The sequence below is a fragment of the Dermacentor silvarum genome, chromosome 5, assembly GCF_013339745.2.
Source record: "Dermacentor silvarum isolate Dsil-2018 chromosome 5, BIME_Dsil_1.4, whole genome shotgun sequence".
NCBI lineage: Eukaryota > Metazoa > Arthropoda > Arachnida > Ixodida > Ixodidae > Dermacentor > Dermacentor silvarum.
The window spans coordinates 92,268,217-92,294,583 of NC_051158.1; the positions used below are offsets into that span (position 1 = coordinate 92,268,217).

General features: G+C 49.2%; 2 protein-coding genes across 2 annotated transcripts in view; one reads left to right on the plus strand and one right to left on the minus strand.

Moving 5' to 3' along the window:
• The window catches only part of LOC119454234 (ubiquitin-conjugating enzyme E2 D2), a 65,256-nt gene that overhangs the window by 28,017 nt on the left and 10,872 nt on the right, over positions 1-26,367 (minus strand). The gene's annotated exons all lie outside the window — the stretch shown is intronic.
• On the plus strand, positions 1,223-21,237 carry LOC125945896 (ubiquitin-conjugating enzyme E2 D2B-like). The gene is made up of 3 exons (XM_049668285.1): positions 1,223-1,421; positions 8,380-8,623; positions 20,561-21,237. The coding sequence occupies exons 1-3, from the start codon at positions 1,384-1,386 to the stop codon at positions 20,810-20,812; spliced, it is 534 nt and encodes a 177-aa protein (XP_049524242.1). The 5' UTR covers positions 1,223-1,383; the 3' UTR covers positions 20,813-21,237.

Consider the following 26,367-nt stretch of genomic DNA (forward strand, 5'->3'; position numbering starts at 1 on the left):
CGCTGAAAGCATCTGGCTACGTACGATCTTTGATACCAGGAAATGACGAGATGAATTAGTTGGAAGTGCACTGACAACCTCAGTCGAGCTGTGGCACTGCCCAGCACGTTCTGGAGTCGAGGTGGCGTGTGGAGTGCTACCTTTCTGCCTTCTACCTTCGTATTTTCTTTCTCTCTCGCCTTAGCCCCCCGCTCTTTTCTGTTCACCCCTGCTGGTGACTGTTCAGCGGTCAACTTCAAGGTTTTACGATTACTGTGCATGCCCGCAGGAAGAGTCCCTTCTTTACTATTTTCAGCATCAGAAGATGAGAGCAACTACTTACTACATTATAAAAATAAGTGATACTATTAAAACAAATGACAGCGGTGGTTGGAGTCTTGGACGTCACTGGGAGACGCCTTCGTCCTGCAGCGGACATAAATTAGTGCGCTGCTGCTGATTATGACGTCAATGAACACGTGAAGGGGCGAAAAAAGAAAGGGAACGGATGAATGAAAATTTTATTTATCGCTCTTGAGAGGGAAGGGGGCCATGGGATAGACGGTGGGAGGAGGAACTATTTGAAGTACCATCTACCATGTCAACCCACTCCAGGATGGCCTCGAGCTGCGCAAGGCAGCCTCCCACTTCTCCTCACTAGATATTAATTGTGCGATTGTTTGAGGAAAGGGGAAAGGCACCCCCACATGATGTGGTTTAAGTCTGCTTTGGGAGAGACGCAGAATTTACAACAGGGAGAAACGTAAATGGAGGGATGAATGCGGTGGAGGAGGTAAGGGGAGGGAGAGGTGCGAGTGCATGCAGCTGCCGCCACAGAACTTCACACCTGCGCGGGGATTTGCGAAAGAAAGGGTCTGGTTCCCGATTTCAGGAAACCTCGTTTTTATTATCTTCCCTCAGGAAAGCCGGACCTCTTATTGTTAGCCCATTTTTTTACGTATAATAAGTTTAACTAAAATTTCTATCACTGCAATATTTTGCATACCTTCATTTTTTTTGTCACAACGCACTGCGAGCCAGTTGGCCGATCCGCTACCGTGCGTGTGCCACAAATAGTGTAATTCATGTAATGTAAGCTATATAAAGTGTTGTCAATAATTTCTAAGCTTCATCGCATTCATTATTACTGTTACTGCTATCGTCCCCTTGCTGCCTGTTGTCTTGTTATTATACCGCCCGCTTCTTGTCCCCCGCCTCATTGTGGGCACGTGTCACTGCATGGGATCATCATCATCATCATTTGCGGCGCAAGCAGCGCAAGGGGGCAGCGGGCGGTGGCGACGAGTCCTGCTGACTGACCGTGCTCCGGGCCGTCGCCTAGAAGGTTACGTGACCGGTCTCCGCTCGACATAGTCGCTGATCGGCGACCTGACGCAGCGGGACATGGCGCGGCGCTTGGAACAAATCCACGAGTACAGCAGGTGGTGTGGCCAATTTGCTGCGCGATAGCGGATGGACTGGTGCGCGTTCAGAGGAATGCTTATTTTGTGGTCAGCGATTTCAGCAATCCCTAGCTGCTTGCCTTTTGCATTTCATGTGGGCGGCGCTGAAGCGTGTAGTCCTTGAAGTGAGTTTAGTCTGCGCTGAAGGGTGTAGGAAATTGGGCGTATTGGTAAAAATTCGTTATGCCTGACAACGCGACCAAGCAAGGACCGGAGTAAAGAGAAATAAATGGTAAAGGTGCGCTATCAAGCGGAGTGTGTTTTGATCTGCATTAGTTAACTGCCATTTTAAGATACGAAAAGAAAGGTGACTCTTAGCGCGAGGAGAGGCTTAAGCCAGAAGGGACGCTAAACGGAAAGATGAGTTGCCGATGCCGCGTTGAGGTTGCCGCGCCAGCTCGCCGTGAATTCGTGGATTTTCTGCTCGGGCCTAGTTAATTTGTTATCGTCAAAGATGGAGACCATTTTGATCTAACGGAGCCAAAGACTGCACTTCGCATGCTTCGACAACTTTACCGAGAAAAAGGCAGAAATAGCGCACCTAAGTAATTACGTTTAGCGAAGTTGTATATTTTTTGTTGTTGTTTGTTTGTTTTGTACTGCGTTAAACATTGTTTGAGACTTGTTCTTTCATCTTCACCAGCTGCCATTTGTACAATTTCTTGGTACTCCTTTTTTTTTTGCTATTTCACACAGTCGTTTTGTTTCATTGATCGCGTTACACCTAAAACTCGTTATAACGAAGTCGAACAAGCGCTGAATTTTTTTCGTTATAACCATTAGTTCGTTATAGCCACTGACTAATTATTATGTAGCTAAATATTGTATGCGAGGGTGCACTCACTACAGGTAATGACTTCCAGTGATGAGTTCCTTGCTGCTGAGAATTGTAGAAAGTGTGCTCGGCGCGATGCCGAAGTCCTTGGCCACTTGCGTTTTCTTCGTCCCTGATGCAACAGCTCTAATTATGGCTGCCTTTTGATCCAGAGCGACAACTTTCCGTTTTCGTTTCGAGCAGCTGCTACCGTCAGTCATTTTCCTGTCGTGTAACCGGCAACACGGCGTAAAAAGCAAACTACCTTACCGACCTACGCCCGCTTCCGAAACAAAGCAAACGAGTGCGCACAGCACGCTAACAGAAGTTAGGCTTGGCAAGCTTGGCTTGACCAGCTTGGTCAGCTTGGCTTGGTTAGCTTGGTCAGCTTGGCTTGGTTTGGGGCGTTACCGGTCCAGCGCAGCCGCGGGAGATTTAAACTGGCACATTAAGAGGCCCGTAAAGCGCCGCGCATTTTAATAAATCAGCATTTTGTGTGCAAAGCGGGCGGTTAATTGTCATTTTGGAACGAAAATTTTTCGTTATATTCCTTGATCAGTATAAAAATTTTTCGTTAAAAAATTTTAAACACGTGGGTTTCAATGAGGATTTTCAAGGGGAATTAAGATTATTTCATTATATTCATTATTTCGTTATAAACTGTTTCGCTATAACGAGACTTAAGTTATTTATATTGTTAGATATTTGTTCTTTCATGTTTACCCGTTAACAATGTATAGTTTATTTGTATTCTTTTCTTTTTGCTAATTCCCTGTATCCTCCCTTCACGCAATACTCATTCGGGAGCCTGTGAGGTAACTAAATAAATAAATAAATAAATAAATAAATAAATAAATAAATAAATAAATAAATAAATAAATAAATAAATAAATAAATAAATAAATAAATACGAACATTTATTTTTGTAAGTAGTGATGCCACACTGATGAGCGACGTTTACACGCAAATAAAAAAATGAGAATATCGCCTTTCGGTTATTTGTGATAATTAACCTACTACCGCAAATATATAGTATTTAGAATGCTTTATCAGTTGAAAGTGACTAAAGCGCTTTTTAGTGTCCATTTAGGGTTAATTTAGAAAGGTTTATCGGTGTCAATAATTTTACGATGAACGATAAAAGTTTCGAGGAACCTTTCTTGACATTGTAGAATCATAACAACCAAGCAGAACTAGAAATCGAGAAGCTGCTGCGCCCGGCGCGAGATGTTTCCGGCTCCTGTGGGACAGTTTTCTTAGCGCTCCACAACCTCTGCATCGTCTCCGCGCGATGCACCGTGCAAACCGCCGCTACTGAGCCTGTAGCGGTACCGTTGAACGTGCCAAAGTTTAAGTGAAGACTGCCGTTACGTGCACGACGCCTGCTGGTCCAATACGCATCAGTCCCTGGGAAGCGACCACTACGTCCTTGCCATACAAGTCCGCACCTCCCCGTGCAAGCCGCGCCCGCACACGACCCGCTATATACGGATTGGGACGCGTTCCGAGCACGCCGGCTGCACTCTGCCGCCCCCGACATCGAGGGCCTTTCGACACGGAGCGACCAGCTGCTGGTGGACCTCGACGGGGTCACCGTCTAGATCCCCACTACGAAGGAGCATCCGGCAATCCGCCTTTTGCATGTCCCGAGTTAGGGTGCCTCGATGCGAGGCACCCTATCCCGAGTGCGCATGCACTGTACCCTATAGCGGCGTGGGTGGTTCGTGCAGTTAACGACGTACGCGTGTGCAGCATAGCCGTCGAGCACGCGAACTATTTATTGTCGGCGCTGTGCCGGTCGACGACGCGGTATTTGCGCTGTGTTTCGGTAGAACCTTCATCTGTTCACAGCGATATTCGGTTAACGTCCGGTACATCACAGTATATGCCGGCACGACACCGATGTCGGTCAGAAGTCGACCTCACGCCGGTGCCAACGCTCGGCCGGCTGTAGTTGTGATACTAACACCTGTGATACTAACACCTGTATTGCCCTAGCATATTCCAACTTGCGCCTGCGAATTTCCTAACTTCATCAACCCACCTGGTTTTCTGCCGTCCTCGACTGCGCTTCCCTTCTCTTGGTATCCATTCTGTAACCCCAATGGTCCATCGGTTATCCATCCTACGCATTACATGGCCTGCCCAGCTCCATTTCTCCCGCTTAATGTCAACTAGAATATTGTTTATCCCCGTTTGTTCTCTGATCCACACCGCTCTCTTCCTGTCTCTTAGCGTTACTCCTAAGATTTTTCGTTCCATTGCTCTTTGTGCGGTCCTTAACTTGTTCTCGAGCTTCTTTGTTAACCTCCAAGTTTCTGCCCCATATGTTAGCACCGGTAGAATGCAATGATTGTATACTTTTCTTTTCAACGACAGTGGTAAGCTCCCAGTCAGGATTTGGCAATGCCTGCCGGGAGACCTATATTGTCATAGAAATATATGACGAAGAAGCGACCGACGACGCGACCGACGACAGCGAGTGATCGTAGTGTGATAAGCTTTCGTGCCGACAACGCCAACAAAACCCGTGTGCTGATCGCCGTGCGAGCGGCCGCTGAGTGAGAACATCGCACCGACAACGTGAATATCGCCGCAAATGCGCTCGTGTATGTATTTCTTGGCGATTACATTGAGTCGAAACGTGCCTCCGACGCTGATATGCATGATTTACAGCCCTTTACAGCCATTCACGTCAAGTTTGAGGCGGTGTCGATCTCGTTCAGGCAGCTTCATTACGCCTTACACAGCCTACGAGTTCGTCCGCTACCGGCGGTCCTGAAATATAGGATATGCAAGTACGACGAAGGGAACTGCTTATATAGTTTGGTACTGACTTTACCGACTTGAAGTGAACCACTCTTAGCATAGTACGATGCACACACAGAGTGGGAAGCGGTGACACGGCGCAGTGCTAATACCGCGGTACAGGCACCGTCCTTCAACGAAGGTTGTCGGTCGCAGTTGCCGGCGCTTCCATGAACGAAGTGCAACTACGGATAGTGTATTTTTGTGATGCCTTAGTAGTTACCAAAAGCACAGTTTGCCTCTTGTGCTAAACAGGCAACAAGTGACGGCCCGTTCGATACTGCATCGCAAGCAACAACACCGCTCGTTGCCACGCGAGTACGGCGGGCATCGGCATTTTCGCGTGCCAGTGCGGCTAGGTGGTCGTTGTCGCCGTTTTCGATGTGCCCGGGACGTTCACGCCTTCTCGTCTCAGTGTGATCGCTTCTGATATGTGCATGAGAAGTGTTCATATATGCTTTGAATCATTTACTCATTATTTCGTGTGGGCGGTGCACGGTTTCTACTGTACTTGAAGCGAACAGTGAGCGGTGGCCGTACGCGTGCCGATGTAAACAAATGCGCCGTTCTTGCGTTGCATACATACTCTGGGCGCAGTGTCGCCCCTTCAAAGAGCTATGGCCACTGTGGTCAAGACTCAGCTATAAAAGCAGCTTTTATCATCCTATTAGCGTACGTTCAGTGCAGGTCTAACAGTGGCAAATGCATGAACTCTGCTGCTATATACGATACGGCTAAACTCCGCTGAGCGGAATCGACCCCAGCTTAAACTTGATGTGGGCTGCTGGCGAGTGCTCACGTTCATGCATTTCAACTTCCGAAGCATGTTTGGACTCATATTCGGTACGAATAAATATGAATAACAGGAATACAAGCGTAGGCGGTGTGTCAATCGCGTTACGGTGCGACGTATTCGTTCAGAGGCACATCGCACGGTGACTGGTTTTGTCGACGTAGCTGCACGAAATCTCGTCATCATATTTCGACGACTTGCGGTTGTAAGTCGCACCAGAGTCATTGCTGGCCTAGGCATCCTGTCCAACAAGCGGCCACTCACACAAAACGAAAATTACAACGACTGACAAATGCACAAACCCATTTCAGCTCGCTTCTTGCAGCGTGCCTCTGCGTCCCGCGGGGCCCCGACGCCGTAAATATTGTTTCTCTCGGAGCCCGCTAAGGTGGTGCCACAGCGCAATGCAAAAGGCATATTGACTTCCGCCTCGCCTACCAGTGGCCCGCTAGCAACGGGCCTCGTTAAACGTTCGCATAAACAACGCCACAACCGTCGCCTGCGCCGCCGCATCGCATACCTCGATAGCGACATCGAGCATGACACCACATACACCACCATGCTCGCCTGCCAACAGTGGGATCAGCTCTGCTCGGGGCTCTCCGGTCATTTGGGTTGCAAACAATAGTGGCATCTTCTCCGCCCCCTCCTAGACTCTGCTTCCGCCTAGTCGGTCGCCAGGCAACAAATACAACGTGTGGCCCGGGCCTGCCCCGGCGACACTCCGTCACTGATAGCGGATCTGGCCACCAAGTACCTCCAGCTGCCGCCCCCGGGCACCTCTTCTCCCCCTCTCGCGTCCTACTCCGGGGCCCCCAACCCCGAACTGGACACCGGTATCACGGAAGCGGAAATCTACGCGGGGCTGCACAAGCTCCGCACCATCTCCGCCCCCGGTCCAGATCGCATCCCCAAGAAACTTCTCCGAAATCTTGACGCCCCTTCGGTCGTTGCCCTCACTTCGTTTCTCAATGAGTGCTGGCACTCCGGCAACCTCCCCAAGTCGTGGAAACACGCTCACGTGGCTTTCATCCCCAAGCCGGGCAAGAAACTCACAATCGAGAATCTCCGGCCCATCTCCCTAACTTCGTGCGCCGGTAAGCTCATGGAACACGTCGTCCTAGCTCGCTTGCGAACGTATGCGGACGATCATCACCTCCTTCCTCACACCATGATTGGTTTCCGCCCCCACCTCTCGACGCAAGACGTCCTCTTGCAACTCCACCATGCCCTCCTCGACCCACCCACCTTCTCAGACACTAAGGCTCTCCTTAGCCTCGACTTTCACAAGGCGTTCGACCACGTCTCCCATTTGGCTATCCTTACCGAACTCACAGCCATCAACCCCGGCGTTCGCAGCTACCAGTACATTCGCTCCTTCCTCACCGCCCGTACGGCCGAAATCATCGTAGGAGATCTCTCGTATCTCACGTATGCGCTTGGATCTCGTGGCACCCCTCAGGGCGCCGTCTTGTAGTCTTTTCTTTTCAATCTCGCCCTTCGCTCACTTCCCTACAAACTCGACCATATCCCCGATCTCAAACACAACCTGTACGCGGACGACATCACTCTTTGGGGCACGTCTGGCTCCGACGGACACATCGAGCAGTTGCAACGCGCAACTTACGTCGTCATGAGTCACGTGCATGTGGCCCCCCGACCGGCGTCGCCACAAGACCCCTCACCCCACCATCACGATTCACGCCAATTCCACTCCCGTTCCCGTCGTCTCACATATCCGGGTGCTCGGGCTGATACTGCAGTCCAACCGCCATAACGGTCACACCATCGACCTGCTCTCGCTTTCGGTTCAGCAAACCGCGCGCATGCTCACTTGTGTCCGAGAGCGGCGCACGGGCATGCGCGAACACGATCTCCTCCGCCTAGTCGACGTTTTCGTTGTTTCTCGTCTCACGCACGGCCTTCCTTACACTCGTCTTCTCAAGTCGGAACGCGACAAGGTCGACGTCCTCATTGGCCGGGCATACAAGACTGCCCTCCACCTTCCCCGCAACGCGTCCACAGCGCGTCTTCTCCGCCTGGGAGTGCACAAAACATTCGACGATTGAAGCTCACCGCACCGCTCAGGTGCAACGCCTGTATCGTTCGCCGACCGGTCGGCGCAATTCATTTTCCAGGGCAGCTGGGCCCTCGGACTGTGGCGCCGTCGCACGGGAGAACGTGAGCCACGGCGGCGCCTCGGATCTGTTTGTGCCCCGGTGCCGTGGCGGACGTGCGGTGCCGGGCGCCGACACGAAGCGGAGGTCGTTGGGGTGTTGGGGAGGGCACCGTAGCAACACCCCAACCATGTAAGCCATGTTAACATGGTAACATGTTACCATGTTACCATGTTACCAGCCATAAACCATGGACAATGCAAGCTATAGTTAATACTAAGGCGAATGCTCGGAAATTTTCCTAAATTCGGGGCTCTTGTCACGGCCTGTTTTATCCTTTGTCTTCGCGCCGGTTTTTGTGCTCGTTCTTCGTAAATTGATCCATTCTTTTTTCCCCCTCACCAGCATGGACGAGGAACCTGTCTGCGCCTGCCCGGACAACAAGAGTGCCGGCGTCAAGCGCATCGCGAGGGAACTGGACGATATTCGGGTCCATCCTCCGGACCAGTGCACCGCGGGCCTGGTCTACCCCACAAACCCGTACCGCTGGCAGGCCACCATCGCGGGACCACAGGGCAGCCCGTACGAGGGAGGGCTGTTCAAGCTGCGCATCCAGCTGCCCAGGGACTACCCGTTCGAAGCTCCCGTGGTGCGTGTCGGGACGCTTGAAACCTTTGCCCCACCATAGTTTTTGCTAATCCCCCTTGGCCCTCTTTTGGGTTCTTGCCTCTAATCATTTTCCAAAGTAACATCGGGATAGATCACATACTGAGTAAATATAACAATGCATATAATAGATCACATAATTGATCACATTAAGTCAAGCCAGATCGATAAAATCATTCGTCAAAAAGTTTATCATCGCTTTTTGTGTGTCAATGAGTTACTGTCATAAGTAGCTAACAAACAACGACACCGAGGGCTACATAGGGGAAATTACTTGTACTTACTGAGTGAATTAAAGAAATTATAAAATAATGTAAATTAAAATGGACGAAACAAGCGTATCCCTATGTTGTCCTTGGTGTTGTTGTTTGTTGCCTTCCTATGATATGAATTAATAAAAATCAGACCCCTCGGTTCCCTTTGTTCTCGTTCAATGAATCAACGTTTACTTTGGAAACTCTACCCGAAGGTCCGGCGGCTGTTTCTGCGTTTGAACCGCCCGTTTCCAATTTTACATTTTCCAAAGTTTCTCGCTTAAGCACACTCTGCTCTCTCTACGAATGACGAATTTGTTGTTACAGAAGCCATATTTTTCAGCCTATAGATTTACTTAATATTTTAGTAAGTACATCAGTAAGTACACTGATGCCGTCAGCTTTTGCGAAAATTGACACCCGTTTGGTGACGACAATTCAGTTATTAAGGCGAAAAAGCCTTAGATCTCTATGTTGGCGGTGACCTTGGCGAAACTGGGCCGCACGAAAAATGGCCGACGCTGCAAAAATGTCTGGATTGACGTCACATTTCTCAGGGAAGTTTCTGTGAACAAAGTAAATGAGTGGCTTTGAAAAGAAAACGTGGTACACTTCGGTCTTATGGGTGGGAATCGAACCCGGACCTCCGAGGGGGCGAGACGAGCACGCATCCCTGAAGCCACGGCTGCTCCATGGTTCACGCTAACTAAAGGTGCGATTAGTCCGTGCGTGGCTCACACGTCACGTCGCAGCCATCTCGATGACTGAAGGTGTGGCCTAGCGTGTGCACTAACATGCTGCACTTTAGGCGCTACATTAAGCGTTCACATGTGGCGTTTAGGAGGTCGCCTTAGTGCCACACGTGCACTTCCCATTGGGCCCGTTATGTGTTGCAAGAAGTCTAGCCCCGATTGTATAACTTCATGCATTACCAATGTGTCTTACAAAGAAGTATAACCTCGATTGTGTAACTTCATCTATTAGCAAATGTGCGGCAGGCTTTCCCTTTCTTGTGTTACAAAAATTTAACACCTGCCAAACTTCTTTATGATTTATTTTTACGCACTGCAGCCCCCGTTGGGGCTATTGAAGGACTGGGGATAACATCACAGCTTGATTGCAGCCAAAAAATCGGTCAGTGACGATGAACCAACCGCTCCGGACAAAGAATTCCATCGTTTAGTGGTTAAGGGGAAAAACAAAAACAACCATTTGTACCAGAGTCGCGAAGCGGGGCCCCGCATTCCATTGCCATTCCATTTCGGAGAGGGGAGGTTCTTTGTACTTTCACTCTTTAAGTTTAACCGCTCGGAATGGTGAGTGTTGGTCCATCCCCACTCCTGGAGGCGCCGAGTTGGCCCACTCCATTCTTTCAATTCCAGTAAAATAAACACTTGCTCTACTATAGTTTACTATTTGCGCTTGCGTGCCTCGCAGAAGGAAAAGAACAAATAGCGTTACAGATAATGTTGCGTACAAGTTGTTGCCCAAGAAACAGCTCTGCAACGTGTTGTTGCCTGTAACCTGTCTAATATCTACCGTGTCTAAAAAGATCGAAGCCTTTCGTAAATTTTGATTTCGGCAAAAATCGCGACGCATGTGCTGTGAAAAATGAGCACCCAAATTAATGAGCTCCCAAAAGAGGCATTGCACGAAAACTCGGATGGTAAAGCACGTGCCTGGTCAGTAAGCACACATTTAAGGGAGCTTTATTTACGAACATATACAATTTGCATGAGTACTCAAGACGCGTAATAGGACTATACAAAGAAATACATAAAATAATATTACGTCAATTTTAATGTATTTCTGGTCAAATAGCGTGAAAAAAAACCTACGTTAGCTGTGTGGGTTATAGATGCAAGCAAACTGTGACGCGAGTGCAAATTATAAAGTTCTTGCGATCAAAGTGTCGCCAAAACATGTCGATTTGTGGGGACAGTCTGTCAGGCGGTCTCCTCTTCCGAAGCCGCTTCCTAGTCCCTACATAAAAAAGCAAAAAGACAGCAACGGTTGACTTTCTAGGCTTCTTCAAAACCACATTTAAAAACATTGGCTACGCTGTATGGGAGATGCAGCCGCAGTGGGCAACGTGAAACGTCTTGCACATACGCGCTGCTGATGGTGTATGGGCACTAGGGTACATAAATGACGTAAACAAATACGCAAGTGACATTTATGCACACATTACAAAGCTCACAGGCTTAACTTATCATATAGCTACTGAGGGTTGTACCGCCTAATCTTGCACTCATACGCGCTCCCTATTCTTAGTAGGCCTGCCGTAGTCAAAGGTGGTGGGCGCGATTCCCTCTGTTTTGCCCCTCGGGGTTTTTTTTTCCAAGCTGTTTCGGGAACTCTGCTTGTCGAATGCGGGAACGCCACAGGCAAAGAACTGTCAAATTTCTCTAAAAAATGTACACTTGCTTGCCTAATAACACCTGGTCAGCGCTGGTTTGAGTTTAATGAATTACGCCCTACTATGTCTGAGCTTTCTAAAACGCGACCGTTCCCGCTCGGATCGACAAACGTATACTGGCGAGCTATGTCACTCTGAACTGCGAGCGAGAGGCTAAATTTAGCTCCTATTGCGTCAAGCGCAGTGCGACGACAGCGACATCTGTGCACGTGACCCTTGCGTGATCGAGTGGTGGCTCCTCCTTTCCTTTACACAACGATATCCAAGTAAAGGAACGTGGATTGTACGGTTGCAAATAAACAAGCGACGATAGTATAACATGTTTTGTTAGATGAGGTTTTAGCAAGCTACACCATTTGCTGAGCCAACTAAAATATGTTTCAAGTAAAAAAGAAATAGTCTATAATCACTGAGGCTTTCGTAAAGAAAACTGCGCTTTGTCGTGTTTACACGGTTTGTCCAAGTTAGGATTAAGCCAAACAGGACTCTAACTTATGACATCATGGTGCATCCATTTTTCAAACACTAACCTACGGCTTTCCGCTCGTAACGGGTAAAGTTAGCTTCACTTTAGCTGTCTTAGGCTGTTCACGACCATATGGCACTCTGCGACATACCCAACGCTTGACTTTAAAGCAAAAAAAAGCAAAAAAAAAAAACATGAGTCATTCCACTCTGTGAAGGTGGAGGACCAACGTTCGCTATTTAGCACACGACTTATAATTTATCAGCATGGTACCTTCGTCTTTTCGGCGCGTTGAGCGCTTCGCGACGTTGGTCGTCTTGCATTGCGTCCCGCATGCGCTTGGCGTTTTGAGCACGATCTTCATCGGTGGAGCTTGCCGCCAGCCGCCGCCGCTGACATTCTCGCTGCCGTTCCCGCCGTTGCTCTTCGTAGGCGCGTTGCTCTTCGGGAGTCCGGACTATAAGTGGCCTACCCATTTCGTCGACTGAAGAGAAGGGAAATTCAATATGGAGAGCAGCAACTTGTCTTTCTGGCTTTTTTATATACATCCACGTGGACGACTATACCGCTGCCCCAGGAGAGCCGGAGGAAAGTGGACACGCATGACGTTCCGACGGGACCGCCCACGCGCGACGTTTAAACGCACCTGCAACCAGGGGTGACTGGAAGGAAAGGAAACCAGATACCTAAGCGCTCGGAACACTGACAAAGAGAGGGCGCTGCGAACGTAGACATGGCCGACACCCGTCGCACAGCGGGAAATCTTTGAGAAGCCTTTATTATCTACTTGAGAGTCTACTATCTCGAAAATGGTACATATTGATAACTAATATACTCAAAATGCATATCCAAGTGATGAGACGTGTAACATTTTTCATAGAATCAAACGATTTTGCATCATATTCGGGACCCGAGTTTTTGTTGACGCAGAACGAAAATGCATGGAAGCGGAGCCATAAAGAGCTTGACTATAAAAAAGAAAACAATTTCTAAAAGTACTGAGGGCTTTCAAAACTGTTTTGATTCGATTAGAGTAAAATACAAAATACTCTTACACCCTTGTGCTTACCATGCATCCAGCTATATTATTCTGTTAGCTTTATTACTAATGTAAAAGCGAAATACATTGTTATGTTTAGCAGGACGCTCTTTTTTACAGCGTAGCTGTTTGGTCTGCGTCAACAAAAACCCAGGTCACGAATTTGATGCAAAATTGTTTGATTCTATGAGGAAATAGTTCAATGGAAACCCGCTGAGTGGAGAGAAGTGATTAAAGAGAAAATGAGGCATCCACCCAAACGTAGCAGTTGCTACAAAGGAAACCCATACGGATTCCTCGAAAGAAAAGCCTCGCAGTTGAAGAAAAATTCGTCCTGGTCCAGGACACGAACCCGGGTCCACCATATTTCCGCGGCAGCCGCTCTACCATCTGAGCTAACCAGGCGGCTAGCAGATCGCAGGGCGAAGTCGAATTCATCAACTCGAAGCAAAGGCAAGTGTTTGAGGAAATGGTTTAAGCGGAAATCCGCTAGGTGGAGAGAAGTAATTAAAGTGCAAATGAGACAACCAGGGCGAATTTTTCTTCAACTGCGAGGCTTTTCTTTCGAGGAACCCGTATGGGGCTTTCTTTGTAGCAATTGCTACGTTTGATTCTATGCCAAAGCGTATGCGTCTCATCACTTGGATATGCATTTTGAGTAGACTAGTCATCAATAGGTACCAGTTTTCAAGATCAATAGACTCCCAGGTAGATAGCTGCTGAGCACGAGGTCACGGGATAGCCTTGTGGCCACGGCGGCCGCATTTCGATGGAGGCGAAATGCAAAAACGCCCGTTTGCTTGCGTTGTAGTGCACGTTAAAGAACCACAGGTGGTCAAAACTAATCCGGAGCCCTCCACTACGGCGTGCCTCTTAATCAGAACTGGTTTTGGCACGTAAAATCCCAGAAAGACGAAGGTAAAGGTTTCGCAAAGATTTGCCGCTGTGCGACCTCCGTCGGCCATGTATGCGTTCGCACCGCCCTCTCTTTGTCGGCGTTCCAAGCGCTTGCGTATCTAGTTCCCTTTACTTCCGCTTTCCCCGTGGTGGCGGTGCGTCGAAACGTCAGGCGTGTCTAGTTTCCTCCGGCACCTCGGGCCGGCGGTCCCATTGTCAAGACAATAAATGTTTGTGCGTACCTTTCGTCATGATGGCCACCGATCAAGACAATAAATGAGTTCGTACCTTTGTTCGAAGTTATGTGTCACCTGTTGCGTAATAGAGATCCGAGCCCTAGACCAAGCACTCTATCTTTTTATTCTATTGCTCCTGCTGTTCCTTCTTTCTCTTCTCCCCGTCGCCGCCTCTCGGCAATGATCTTCAACATATTACCAAGGGGGCCAAGCTGATCACTCGGCAGCTGGTTCTTGGTGGCTTGCTCCGAGAACGTACACATTCTGAACGGGTCGCTTGATCATCGGTCCAGAAGTTAGTCGAAGTGTACAAACGCGCGCAATACCGTCTTTCCCGGGTGCAATGATAGAACTCTGCCCAGCTTCTATAGTAGCGGACGTGCGCTGTCGTCATGCACAAGCACCACGTCACCTTCGCGTAACCGAGGTAGTTCACGAACAGGGCTGTTGTGCGCGGACGGAAGTCAGAGCGGGTACGACCGCTTCCATCGGATCCATAGCTCCGCTGTGAGACGCTCACGAAGGCGCACGCGGCGGAACAGCTCCACTCTTGTCGAGGACGTTCCATCGGAAGTGCTAGGTTCTTGCGGAAAGCATACGGAGCATCTTCCGAGCAAGAAGTGCGACCGAGTCAGCGGTTGCACTTAATCCGGGTTATTGTCAAGACAAGCAAGAGGTCTGCTGTTTATGACCGCTTCTACTTCGCAGAGAACGGTAGAGAGGGCCTCGTCGTTGAGACTGCTGCGCCCTAGTGAACGTCTCATAGCGTCCTAATTGTCCATCTGATAAGGCACTCCCACCAGCTTCCCCCACCAGAGAGCTGTATCTGCAATGTACTTACATTTGATCTTGACATCAGCAGAGCATTCTTGGTGAGCCGGCAGAATTGTCTTAAACACTCGCGCACAGCAGTGGAAAGACAGTGCCTTATCCGAGTATATGGTGTCGGGGATTCCCCGCAGCGAGACAAAACGGCGCAAGGCCATAAGTGTGGTGGTCGTTGTCATACTAGTAGTCAGTTCTAAATGTATGGCGCGAGTGGCGGCACGTGAGAGGATCAGGATGTATGCCCCTTTGTTAGTAGCAGCCGTGTCACGCGTGTAGAGGGGCCCGCTGTAATCCAAACCAACGACAGAGAACGGACTTGTTTCGGTGATTCTAACTTGTGGCAACGGAGCAAACGGCGCTGTCTCGGCGACAGGCTTATGGCGTTCGCAAGATAGACAACTGCTTAGCACCCTTTTAACGGTCTGCCTTCCTTTTACAATCCAAAACCTCTCTCGAAGCTCACAAAGCGTGGCCTCGACTCCGCCATGGAGTACGCACTCATGCGCAGCTAAAACAATGGAAGAGCTGAATGCGTGCCTTGCTGGTAACAGGACTGGGTGTCTGACGTCCAAGGAGGCTGCAAGCTGCTGTAGACGACCATCCAAGCGAAGTAAACCACTTGCGTCCAGGAAAGGATGTAGTCGAAGAACTGGAGTTGTGGATGGAAGCCCCTTCCCTGTACGCAGCGCTTGCACTTCTTCGGAGAACATCTCTTCTTGGACGTCTTGCAACCAGTAATGCTCTGCCTTGTGAAGCTCTGCTGCGGTTAATGGTCCAGCAGTCGGAGATTGCTTCGAAAACGCGTTTCCAGCAAAACGGTAGACCCAACTGGTGACTCTTAGCAGTTCTTCAGGGTACTGTACCTGTTAACAAGTACTATAGTGTTCGAAACAAAGGCTGCAGAAGGACACACTGATGTACCTTCTGGCATTTTCGTTCTGCTGATTCAGTATACTCAGTAGGAATGGGTTGTTGCGGATCATGAAGCCAGGTTAGACCATGCCACCATAAGTTGACGCAAAAAGACAGCGGGATGACACTCCTGGTGTTATCAAGTCAGCTGGGTTGTCTTTCCCAGCACAATGATGCCACTGGTTGGCAATGTGAGGCCATGAACCTCGGAGACTCGATGACGTACGAACAGTTCTCTTTTTGTCGGTGTACTTCGAATCCAATGCAAGGCGACGAGTGAGTCGATCCAAAAGTGAAGTGGCACAGAGCTGAGCAACGACACTGTCTTGATGTATTTACACAACCTCGCGCCGATGACGCAGGCTAACAGTTTCAGACGCGGAAGCGAAACCTGTTGTAGTGGTGCAACACGGCTCTTGCTTATCAGGAGCTGTGTGTTGTAGGTGCCGTTTGTTGAGCATGCACGTACGTAGATACAGGCGCCGTACGCTCCGGGGCTTGCGTCGGAGAATACGTGTGGCTCGATTGAAAAGGCCGCAACATTTGCTGGCAGGAAGTCGTAACGGTCAATGCCACAGGGGTTTGTGCTGGCCAATTCAGTACGCCAACCTATTCTAGCTTGTTTGTTGTTCCTGCGGAGGGGCATCCATCCCATGCACATTTCCTCTTCCACAGATCTTGAAGAGGCAGCTTTGCTCTGAGCTGTAAATGGCGCTAGATACCCCAAAGTATCGTACACCCTAGCTAGTGTCTGAAGCATCATGCGCTTGGCAGAAGGCTTGTTCACGGCGAAGTCAGAAGCTTCGCGTACAGTGAGTATAATTTGGTCACCTTCACGTTCCGAGTGTACGCCTAGGACCTTGATTACGGGACTCTCTCCGGCTTCGTCTTCAATAGCAACCTTGTCGCACAGGAAGCGTTTCCGCAAAGCATCTGGATTGGAGGCCCACTTGCGAAGTTCCATGCTTGCCTCAGAGAATATTTTGCGCGTTTCACTGTACACTGTTGCACCCTTCTCTAAATTCGGAAGTCCCAGGATGAGGTCGTCGACGTAAAAAGCCTTTTTCAGCAAAGCCAGAGTCTCTGGATGTCGCTCTCGACAAAAGCAAGGTGATGGCGGATGGTGGCTGCTAGCAAGGCTCCGAATGGGACCCGCGTCATCCTCCATGTAACCACAGGTGGAGATGGATCAGCATCTGAGGTCAACCAGTCAATTCAGAGGAATCGCAGCACGTCGCGGTCTTCCGGACGAATAAGCATCTGCAAGTATGCCTTTTTGATGTCCGCAATTAGGACTATTGGGTGACATCGGAAGACGAGTAGTATAGCTGCACAATGTCAACGTCGAGCTTTATACCCTTGAAGAGAACATCGTTCAGGCAGGGATGACCAAGCACGTGCTAGGAAGCGTCAAACACAACACGAAGCTTTGTCGTGACAGCATCTGGGTGTACAACTGCATGATGGGGCATATAAGCACACATTTTCCCTTGGCAGTAGCTCCTCTTCCACTCGCTCTGCGTGCTCTTCGTTAAAATACGCTCTTATTGTCGTGTCATACTGCTTCAGGAGTTCCGACTGTTGTCGAAACCTATTGAGTTGGGCTTGCAGACGGCACTCGGCTAACCTTCGATTATCGCTGCCTGAAGGTACCCCTGGAGCTTGTATCATCAGCGGTACCTGGTAGCACCCATCAAACTTGGTGATGCTCTCTTCAAATATGTCAAGTTCTGGATGAGTCTTGCATTTCCCGCTGTCGATGGGTTAATTCCAATGACGTCGAGACGCCACGTCGCAGAAGGATCGCAGTCAGGAAAAGAAGTAGGGCTGCAAGTCAGGAACAGAGCACTCGTAGGTATTGAACCAACTTTGAGTTCCGCGGTTTCCTGAACAGTCCATTCGAACTTGGTTTCCACAGCTATCAGATCGCTGGTCAAATGATCATTATTACCAGTGGCTACCTTCCAGTACACGTCAGAACCTAAGTAAAACGCTCATTTCATGTGGCTGCCATGTGTCGGGGTGAAAGTTGTCCGCAACGTCTTATTTTTTTTGTCGCACAGAAGCTGCAGGACTGTGCTGCTGAGCGGCGGGCATGTGACCGTACACACTTCACGTACCTCCAGAGCCTCAATGGTTACCGCGATGTCATTGTGTTGCCCTCGTAGAGTCAAAGTTACCCGACGACTGCGCATGACTTGGCGGGGCTTCGAGTGGCCGAACGTGACAAGAGATAGCTCCTCGTTTCCGATAACCGGGCACTTGGAGATCCTTCGAAAGATCCACTCGAATAAAGGTGCGCTGGTTGCCGCTGTAGAGAAGAATGCGCACGAGACGCCTTCGTGATCCGCACTCAATCCACACCCATCCGGTCTTGAGCAGGACCGCATTGACTCCACTTAAGGCATTTGGGAAAGATGTGACCGGAGATGGACTGGCGCCACGCGATACAAGGCAGGGTACATCTTGGTCCTCTGTCGTCACGGTTGTTGTGGTTGAAGCAGCTGACTTAAATAACTCGCAGAGGTTGGTCAAATGGCGACCATGGCACTTGCTACACATGATGTTGCGCGACCGCCCGAAAGACGTGCCATGTGATTGCGTCTACCGCAACGGTAGCAACATCGAGCACTGCGCAAACAAGCCCGTTTTTCATCTGCAGAAAGTTGGACGCTGCATTCCGCGATGGTATGAGGATGACTGTTGCATAAGGCGCACGTGTCTTCCGTAACTGCAACAGATTCTGTAGCAAGCGTGGACGCCGTCGGCAGGTGTTGTCCCATAGGTACAGGGGGAGGTAGGACGTCATCTTCAGGCAGGAAACGGGAGGATGCGCACGCTCCGCGCCCTGGTTTGCCCTCCTCTCTTATTTAAATCTGGACGCGCACAAAATTTAGCATTTCTGTAGCCTGCGTCTCCTGAGGAGTCGTGTCACCTGACGTGTCCTGCGTTGCTTTCTTTGACTTCTGGTGATAGAGTATCGCTAGATCGTCGGGCAGGCACTTCATTAGCACGCGGTTGAGGACTGCGTCGTATTGATCAGGTCAGACGTCCAAACCGGTCAATGCGGAGACCCGAAACTGGACTATGTGGTAGCGCAGATGAAAATTTTCGGCCTCTGCCGAGGACTTGACTGATGACAAGGCGAATAGGCGGTCAACATGCTCGTTGATGAGTGAGTCGCGTCGACCAAATCGCTGTATCAAAATCTTGATAGCGATGCTAAATTTTCTTCAGTAAGTCGAATGCCCTCGATTGCTCTTTTGGCTGTGCCAGTCAAATATGATAATAGGTACCTAAATTTCTCTATGGGCAAAATCTCCGTGTTGAGATGGACTGTGGCACTAAAGTGATCTCAGAAGGACTGCCAATCGCGAAGAGCGCCGGAAAACGCAGGAATTTGCAGTTTCGGCAGGACCAAGGTGCGATGACGCGGAATGGCCCCTTGACTGGGAGCTATTGTCTCTGTTGGTAGGCGAGGTGAAGTGTCACTAACCTCATTTCCTGCTGAGGTGCGGTCAGTACCGGAGTCGGCATTCGGTAGAGTTGCCTCCGGACTTGAGGTACTCGTCGCTGTCGTTTGCTTCGCAAGCTCGCGAAGAACGAACCACTCTCGGGACACAGCGTAAAACACCTTCCGGTCGTATTCGGCAGCCGCTTCGAGTTCTTCCTTGTAAGCGTCGTCGTCAGTGACGTCGAAGATGTGCTTGACGCGCTCCGCGTGCTTCTGATTAAGATAGTTATTGTGAAAGTCCAACTGGGAGGCATCGGGAACGGAGGCCTGCAGTTCGTCGGTCAGGAGCGTAATAGTTCTCGTGACGCTGGCCCTGACGACGCCACGGTTATTGCGCAGCCGCTCTACGGACGCCATGGAAGCTAGAAGGCTTGGAAGGGCGATGACGTGGGGATTTCAGAACCAAAGGAAATGTTGCGTAATAAAGACCCCAGCCCTAGACCAAGCACACCATCTTTTTTATTCTGCTCCTGCTGTCCCTTCTTCTTCCTTCTCTTCTCCTCCCCGTCGCCGCCTCTCGGCAATGATCTTAAACATAACCTTTGTGTCGTGTGCTAAACAGCTTCGCTAGCAATCCACCTTGACAGAGTGGAATGGGTCAATATTTTTGTTTCACATCTACAGGCATATTAACGGGCACCATTTATTCTTTGACATCTCTTTGACCTCCTTTCACTGCGCTTCCTTAATACTCAGCAGTGCGCAAAAAGAGAACAAAAACAAAAACATGGCGTGCATTCTAGATCACCATACACTTGCTCCAGCTACAACTATATGCGATGTCCTTCTTGGTCTCCATACTTGTATCGTCGGTGACGGAGGCCTGCGTCCTGCGGCTGACATACATTATATGTTGACGGTGACAACATGGATTAACGCAGCTAGCCGAAGTACAGAGATTATAGTTCCTCGAAGTGGTTACACCAAGGAATCGAAGATGTGCGACTGACCATTCCACCACACAAAGAGTGATAGCGTCCACTTATGCCGGCACTGCGCTCAAAAGCTGAGCAGGAAAACGGCCAAGGATATCACCGCGTACTTTACTGACGAGCGCGCAATTAGACCTAACCCAATCAATAAGCAGCGTCCTCGCACGTGCTCTCAACTCGCGTCTTGAGGTGTCGTCCGTCCGTCAGTCCTGCAAGCCTTTGTATCTCGTGCGCGCAAGCCTAACATTAACAACAGACGCGACAGTCGCGCAGGGTAGACGAACGTCTTGGGATCTCAGAGTGACGGGTGTCTTGAACGACTTTGTAGAATGTAGTCATCATCAGCGTACTATTCAGAGATCGTTGATGCTGTGTGACGTTGGTGACCAATGTAGCTATGCACTATCTCAAACAAACTCGCAGGTGAATTTCCTCACCGCTATCTACCACCCCAACATCAGCAGCACCAGCGGCATGGTCTGCCTTGACCAGCTGAAGTGCAGGTGGTCGCCGGCACTGACCATCGGCAAGGTGCTGGCCTCCATTCGCTTTCTCATGTGCAGCCCGAACCCCGATGACCCGCTCGAGTACAGGGTGGCCGCCGAGTACCGAACGAACCGCGAGCAATTCATCGCCACCGCCAAGATATGGACGAAAGCGTTCGCCATGGAGTGAATCGACTACCGACGTTGCCGAAGGCGTGGTTCGAGCGCACCCGTTCGCGTACCCTGAGTCATGGGTGTCTCGTGCAAAAAAAAAAAAAAAAAACGAATAAAAAATACGCTGAATTTCTTCGCGGCCTAGGCGTACGGCCCAAAGAACTGATAATGGCAACTTGGACTTGATCATACGGAACTCCGCGGTCGATCCATCAGAATACGGATGCGTACTTGCGCTGCTCGGAAAATCTGACTTTTGCCGCTCGTTTGATCGCTTGCTCGCGCGTCCCCCAACCTCGCCTCCCTGCCTTCCTCTCCACTAGCCAGCAGGATGTCAGTTCACCTTCACATTGATGGCAGACTTTAAACTTATTTTCAGCGACGAGTGAAAACCTCGCTTTTTACGCGAATTCAAGAACTTTGAGATTAATTTGTAGACAAGTAGACGCTGAAGGTGCTCCAGCCCAGCTTTTTGCAGAAAAATCAAGGAGCAGGAACATAGAACTGCAACCACTGGTTGTGCTAATGTTTTTTACATTATTTTGCTTGCGTATACTAAAGTACCATGTAGGATGGCGTCGGATAGCGCTACACGAGTTGTCAATAGCCGTCAACTTTTGTTTATAGGGGAGAACTCGGCGCAATAAATACATAGGACTGACTCGGCGACATACTAGTTGCAGAGGAAGTTTGCTTGCTAAATTACTCCGGAGATTGTGTGTGCGCGTGTGTTGGGGTTTTATGGCGCAACGGCAGCTTAAGGCATACCAGTTGTGCCAAAATGAATGCTAACTGATCAAGAGGAAATCCTTGACAACATAGAAAAGCGAATACTAACTCTCGGTATATTTCCTGACTTTAGAAAGGCGTTTGACTGCGTTCAACATGACGTCCTTTTTGAAAAACTACCGCTTTACGGAATTCGTGGTGTTGCATTATCCTTAATAAAAAGCTATTTAACCGGAAGAACCCAATACACAACAATAAATGGCGTTAGCTTCGGAAGTTCTCACCATTAAATACGGCGTGCCGCAAGGCTCCGTCTTAGGGCCCGTCTAATTTTATTGTATATTAATGACATTGTAAATGTTCAAGGCCATTCTAATATTATGCTATATGCCGATGACACTAACGTCTTTTTCTCAGGAATGGCTATACAAAACCTTTTTGAACAGGCTAACATCTGGTTACAGCAATTGGATATGTGGCTCAATGCAAACAAGCTTCAGCTAAACATAGGTAAAACTAAGTATTTACTTTTCAAATCAAAAGGAACGATGACTCACTCGCATTTAAAGCTGCAATTCCAAAAAGTAAAGATCGAACAGGCAAATACAGCCAAATTTCTGGGGGTCATATTCCATGAAGACATGTCGTGGACGCCGCATGTAGATTCTCTCAGAAATAGTATTACTCATGCAGTAGGTGCGCTAAACAGGTTGAGATATCTGTTACCGACAAGCGTGAAACTCAACATTTACAATGCCCTCATACATTCTCGATTAACATATTGTCTCTTAGTTTGGTCGACCACTACTAAATATAATTTATCATCGCTTCAAACACTGCAAAACCATGCACTACGTGCAATAGGAAACTTAGGACGTATGGAAAGCACCAAACCAATTTATAGCAAATATGAAATATTGCAAACATCGAAACTTTGCACATATAAACTATTCCTCGAAATTTTCCGGCAATTTCAGATAGAGAAATCCTCTTTCCAAAAAAAAAATTACCACGTAAAAACAGTAGGATATAACTTCAGAAATAGTCTGGTAGTTACACCACGCAGTAGAACCAAATATGGTGAACAAAAACTCGTCGTGCAAATTCCTCTTCTCTTAAACGACTATCCTCTGGCCGCAGATCTTTTAAATTCTGGAACCTCTAAGCAAACTTTTAGAAAAGTGATAAGAAAATTATTGTTTGCAGAAGAAGAAAACCAAAGTTAGGCTATCAAGTATATTCCTTCGAAACCCTTTTTTCTTTTTTCGTTCTGGGCTACAAGTGTTTGCAGATTACGTAATATTGTTTAGCTTACCAAACTTTTTGCTTGATTTTTGATTACTGCTGTGTATCATTCTTACTTCATTTTTTCGCTTCAAATGCTTATAAGATGCATGTATAAAGTTGTACTTGCCTTTAACTTTTTTTCTTTTTCTTTTTTGAATTGTGCGATAAATCTGTTTATTATAAGTATGATTGATTTTCACATGTGTCCTTAAAATGTTCTGTACTGTCATACTGATGCTGCTGCTGTATGGGTGGCACGGCCCAGTCAGGCAATGTATTGCCTGTAGCTGTGCCGCCTAGGACAATTCTTATATTGTCCTAAATACATCAACCAAGAAAGAAACTTGGGAGATGAGTCGCAGGAAATCTGAGTATTTATTGAAAACTGATTGCCTAATTGTATTCATTACATATAATAAGTGGTTCAACCATAATTAGAGCAATGCAGGAACAAAAGCTTCGGTTAGTGCCTAGTTACTGTAAGCAACGATTGTGTGTATGTACCAAGTTGAAGTTAAGGTTCGGGCCATAGAAATGGATGGATCGGAGAATCCAGGTTGGTTGCTTGTTACCTCAGAGAACTGGTGCAAGCAACTCTGGGGGATCGGCTATGAATCGAGCGGTGCAAAGGTTAAAGAAATTTGGAGGACGCTTAAGCTTCGCCTTTAAAAGTGGAGCGCGATAGCGTTATCGGGCTCCGTTCGCATCACATTTTTCTTTATGAGTAGGCTTCACTGCAACACACAACGCGGGAAAGCCAGTACAAAGACCAAGCTTACACTGATCCCCTTAAAGCCGGCTTCACTTTTAAATACAAATGCATTGCTGACATCTTTACAGGAGCAATTTAGGCGGTCTTATATGAAAATGTGCAGGCCCTAGGACCTTTTTGTTATTATTTTATTAGTTGTTTGCTGCTGCCCCGAGGCGCGCGTGGGTCCAAAATTTAGAAAGGCTCGGTTTTCAACATGTCCCTCAATGTTGCCTAGAACCAAAGTACAGCGAAACACTATCAGAATTGGAGGACGCTTAAGCTTCGCCTTTAAGAGTGAAATGTGATAGCATTCAAATATCCCTGGCTGCTTATCGGGCGTTTTTCTCGTATATTTTAAATACAATCCGACGCTATCACGTTTGTGGGTTGCGGTTAAGTCGTACTTTATAATTTTCATGACTGATTTTACTTTGAGAAATTCAATTTTTTGTTCACTAACGCCTTGCGCCACGCGGAGGGCCTGCGTGGTCGGGATGGTTCGGGTTGATGTGGTTCGGCAGTATTTCCGCCAGACGCAGATGCTTAACGCCGGCACCGACGCCAGATTGTCTGCGACACGGGGCCCTTAACGCTGTGGCGTTAAAATATTCTAGCAGAACCCATCTCGCCACGAACTGGCAATGCGACTTGCAATGCGACTGGCATTGAAGCGATGCAGCGACCCCGTATTACCGCCGCAGAGACACGTCATGTATGAGGCATATATAAAGGACAAACTGCACGTACGCGCGCCGGCGCGCGAGAGCTCGCGCCCACGTGCCTCACCCATGCGCAGATGGTGCAGCACGATCGGTACTGCACCGTCTGCGCATGCGTGAGGCGCGAGCCGGCGCGCGTACGTGCAGCTTGGCCTTAAGGGGTCCTCTGTCGCGCCTCCCACTGGACATCAAAACTAGATGGCGTAGTGGCGCCGCCGCCAAGTCCACGCGTTGCGCGATGGTGAATATATATTCAGACAAGCTTGGTTGGATTCCACCCTGCACCGGATAACTTTTAAATGATTCTTAATGCATTAGCATGATTCTTAGGGTACTTCGCACACTGTCCAAGGGCTGTCTATCTACGCTTGTATCTAACCACTTTCCCGCCATCCTGGGGTATCATAATGAAACTTTTGCGCACACAACACGAAACCACAACGAAGAAGTACACAAGGACTAGCGCTAGTCCTTGTGTACTTCTTCGTTGTGGTTTCGTGTTGTGTGCGCAAAAGTTCCATTATAATGCCAAACCAACTAGCCCGCCTATCCGTTTTAATCCTGGGGTAACTGAGTGGTCCGTGGTCTAATGGGTAGCCCATCGGGCTGCCGTGCGGCGGGAACGGGGCTCGAAACCAACCGTTAGACAAACTCGGGTCACCGAGTATGCGGCAATGTGTACATATGTGCCGCTCTTCAACGAACCACTTTTGAGCCGACGTGGCTCACTGTAGATGCGTGAGTGGGCAGGTGCTACTCTTCAATGAAACTCTGACGCCAACTTGGATTACTGGATATAGGCCTCTCGGTCTGCTCTAGCAAGAAAGCCTTGTTTTAGGCCTAATTGGGTCACTCGATATGTGCCACTGGGAATGTGCCGCCCTCTAACGACGAGAAATATCGCGTAAATTTTATCCGATGCTTGGCGGAATCGAACGCACGTCACAAGAGGTCCTCAAGGACAGCAACCCGACGCTTGAGCGGGCTGCGCCACAAGTGCACTGGGCATGTGCAACTTTTCAATGAACGCCTTTCGCGCCAACGCTTTAGCTAGGTGCGCAATGGAAGCACTAGGCACGTGCCGCTCTTGAATGTACATCTCGCCAACTTGAGATACTCAGTATGTGTCCTCAGGTGCGCGGCAAGCGAGAGGACAATTCTGCAGCGTTCGCAGCGTTCACCGGCACGCCACGCTTCTAGTCTCGGAGGCCACGCGCGGTCTACTCGGCAGCGCCATCAGATGGTGCAGCGTCTCCAGAAAGAAGCACGAGAGAGAAGCCCGGATGCCGCACTAAGGCTGTTTCGAATGGCGCGATTTTAACTCAGCGACACGGCGATTTCCGTCGCTCCGCGACTGCCGCGATCGTAGCAACTCTCCGCGACTGGGTTCCGCCAAGTTGGTCGCGTCGTCGTAGAGTGGCAGCGATAGGCGCGATTTTGGGCGGGCCGACAGCAAGATACGTCGAAATTCGACTTTTCTGCTGACGTCTATTTGACGACAGTGTTGTGATGGGGTGTTCCGCAGTTGAGCACTAAGAAATCGTAAATGCAGAACGCTATTAACGACCACAAAGCGTAGTACTAATTCTATTTTATCAATTATATGGACACTTCAACCGGATTTCTGCCGCCGTCGTCGCCGTCGCCGTGAGGTTCCCTATAGATAAAATCTTCGCCGCGCGCCGTATGCCCGAGCGGAAGCGTGCGGGGACGCGCGCTATCACGGAGAGTGAACGCACTCAATCTCCCACGCGCAAGCAAGGAAGCAGGAAGCCAGCGCCGGAGGGAGCGGGGGGGGGGGGAGGGGGGGGGGCGCACTTTTCTGCCAACAACCGCGCTCGTCGCTCGCTCGCACCGTCTCTTATCTCCACACGGCTCTGACCTTTAGGCGCCGTGCATTCGCCGCTCAGTTTCCGTTGAAGCGATAGACCGCACGTACCTTCGCCCGCTGCCAGCGTTTTGACAGTCGTTGGCTGCAGTCATTCAGTGTGATCTCTTTGTGTTTGTTTGTGCGCGCTCACACCACGCTTGTTCATTCAGTTCGTAATAGTCGGGCCACATTTTCCAACGCACGCTACACAT

Bases quoted from the DNA above. Each gene is read 5' to 3' on its own strand.
- LOC125945896 (XM_049668285.1), top strand. From the start codon at position 1,384: ATGGCGCGGCGCTTGGAACAAATCCACGAGTACAGCAG. The intron at 1,422-8,379 runs GTGGTGTGGCCA...CCCCCTCACCAG, and splicing joins CAAATCCACGAGTACAGCAG to CATGGACGAGGAACCTGTCT. The intron at 8,624-20,560 runs GTGCGTGTCGGG...ACAAACTCGCAG, and splicing joins ACCCGTTCGAAGCTCCCGTG to GTGAATTTCCTCACCGCTAT.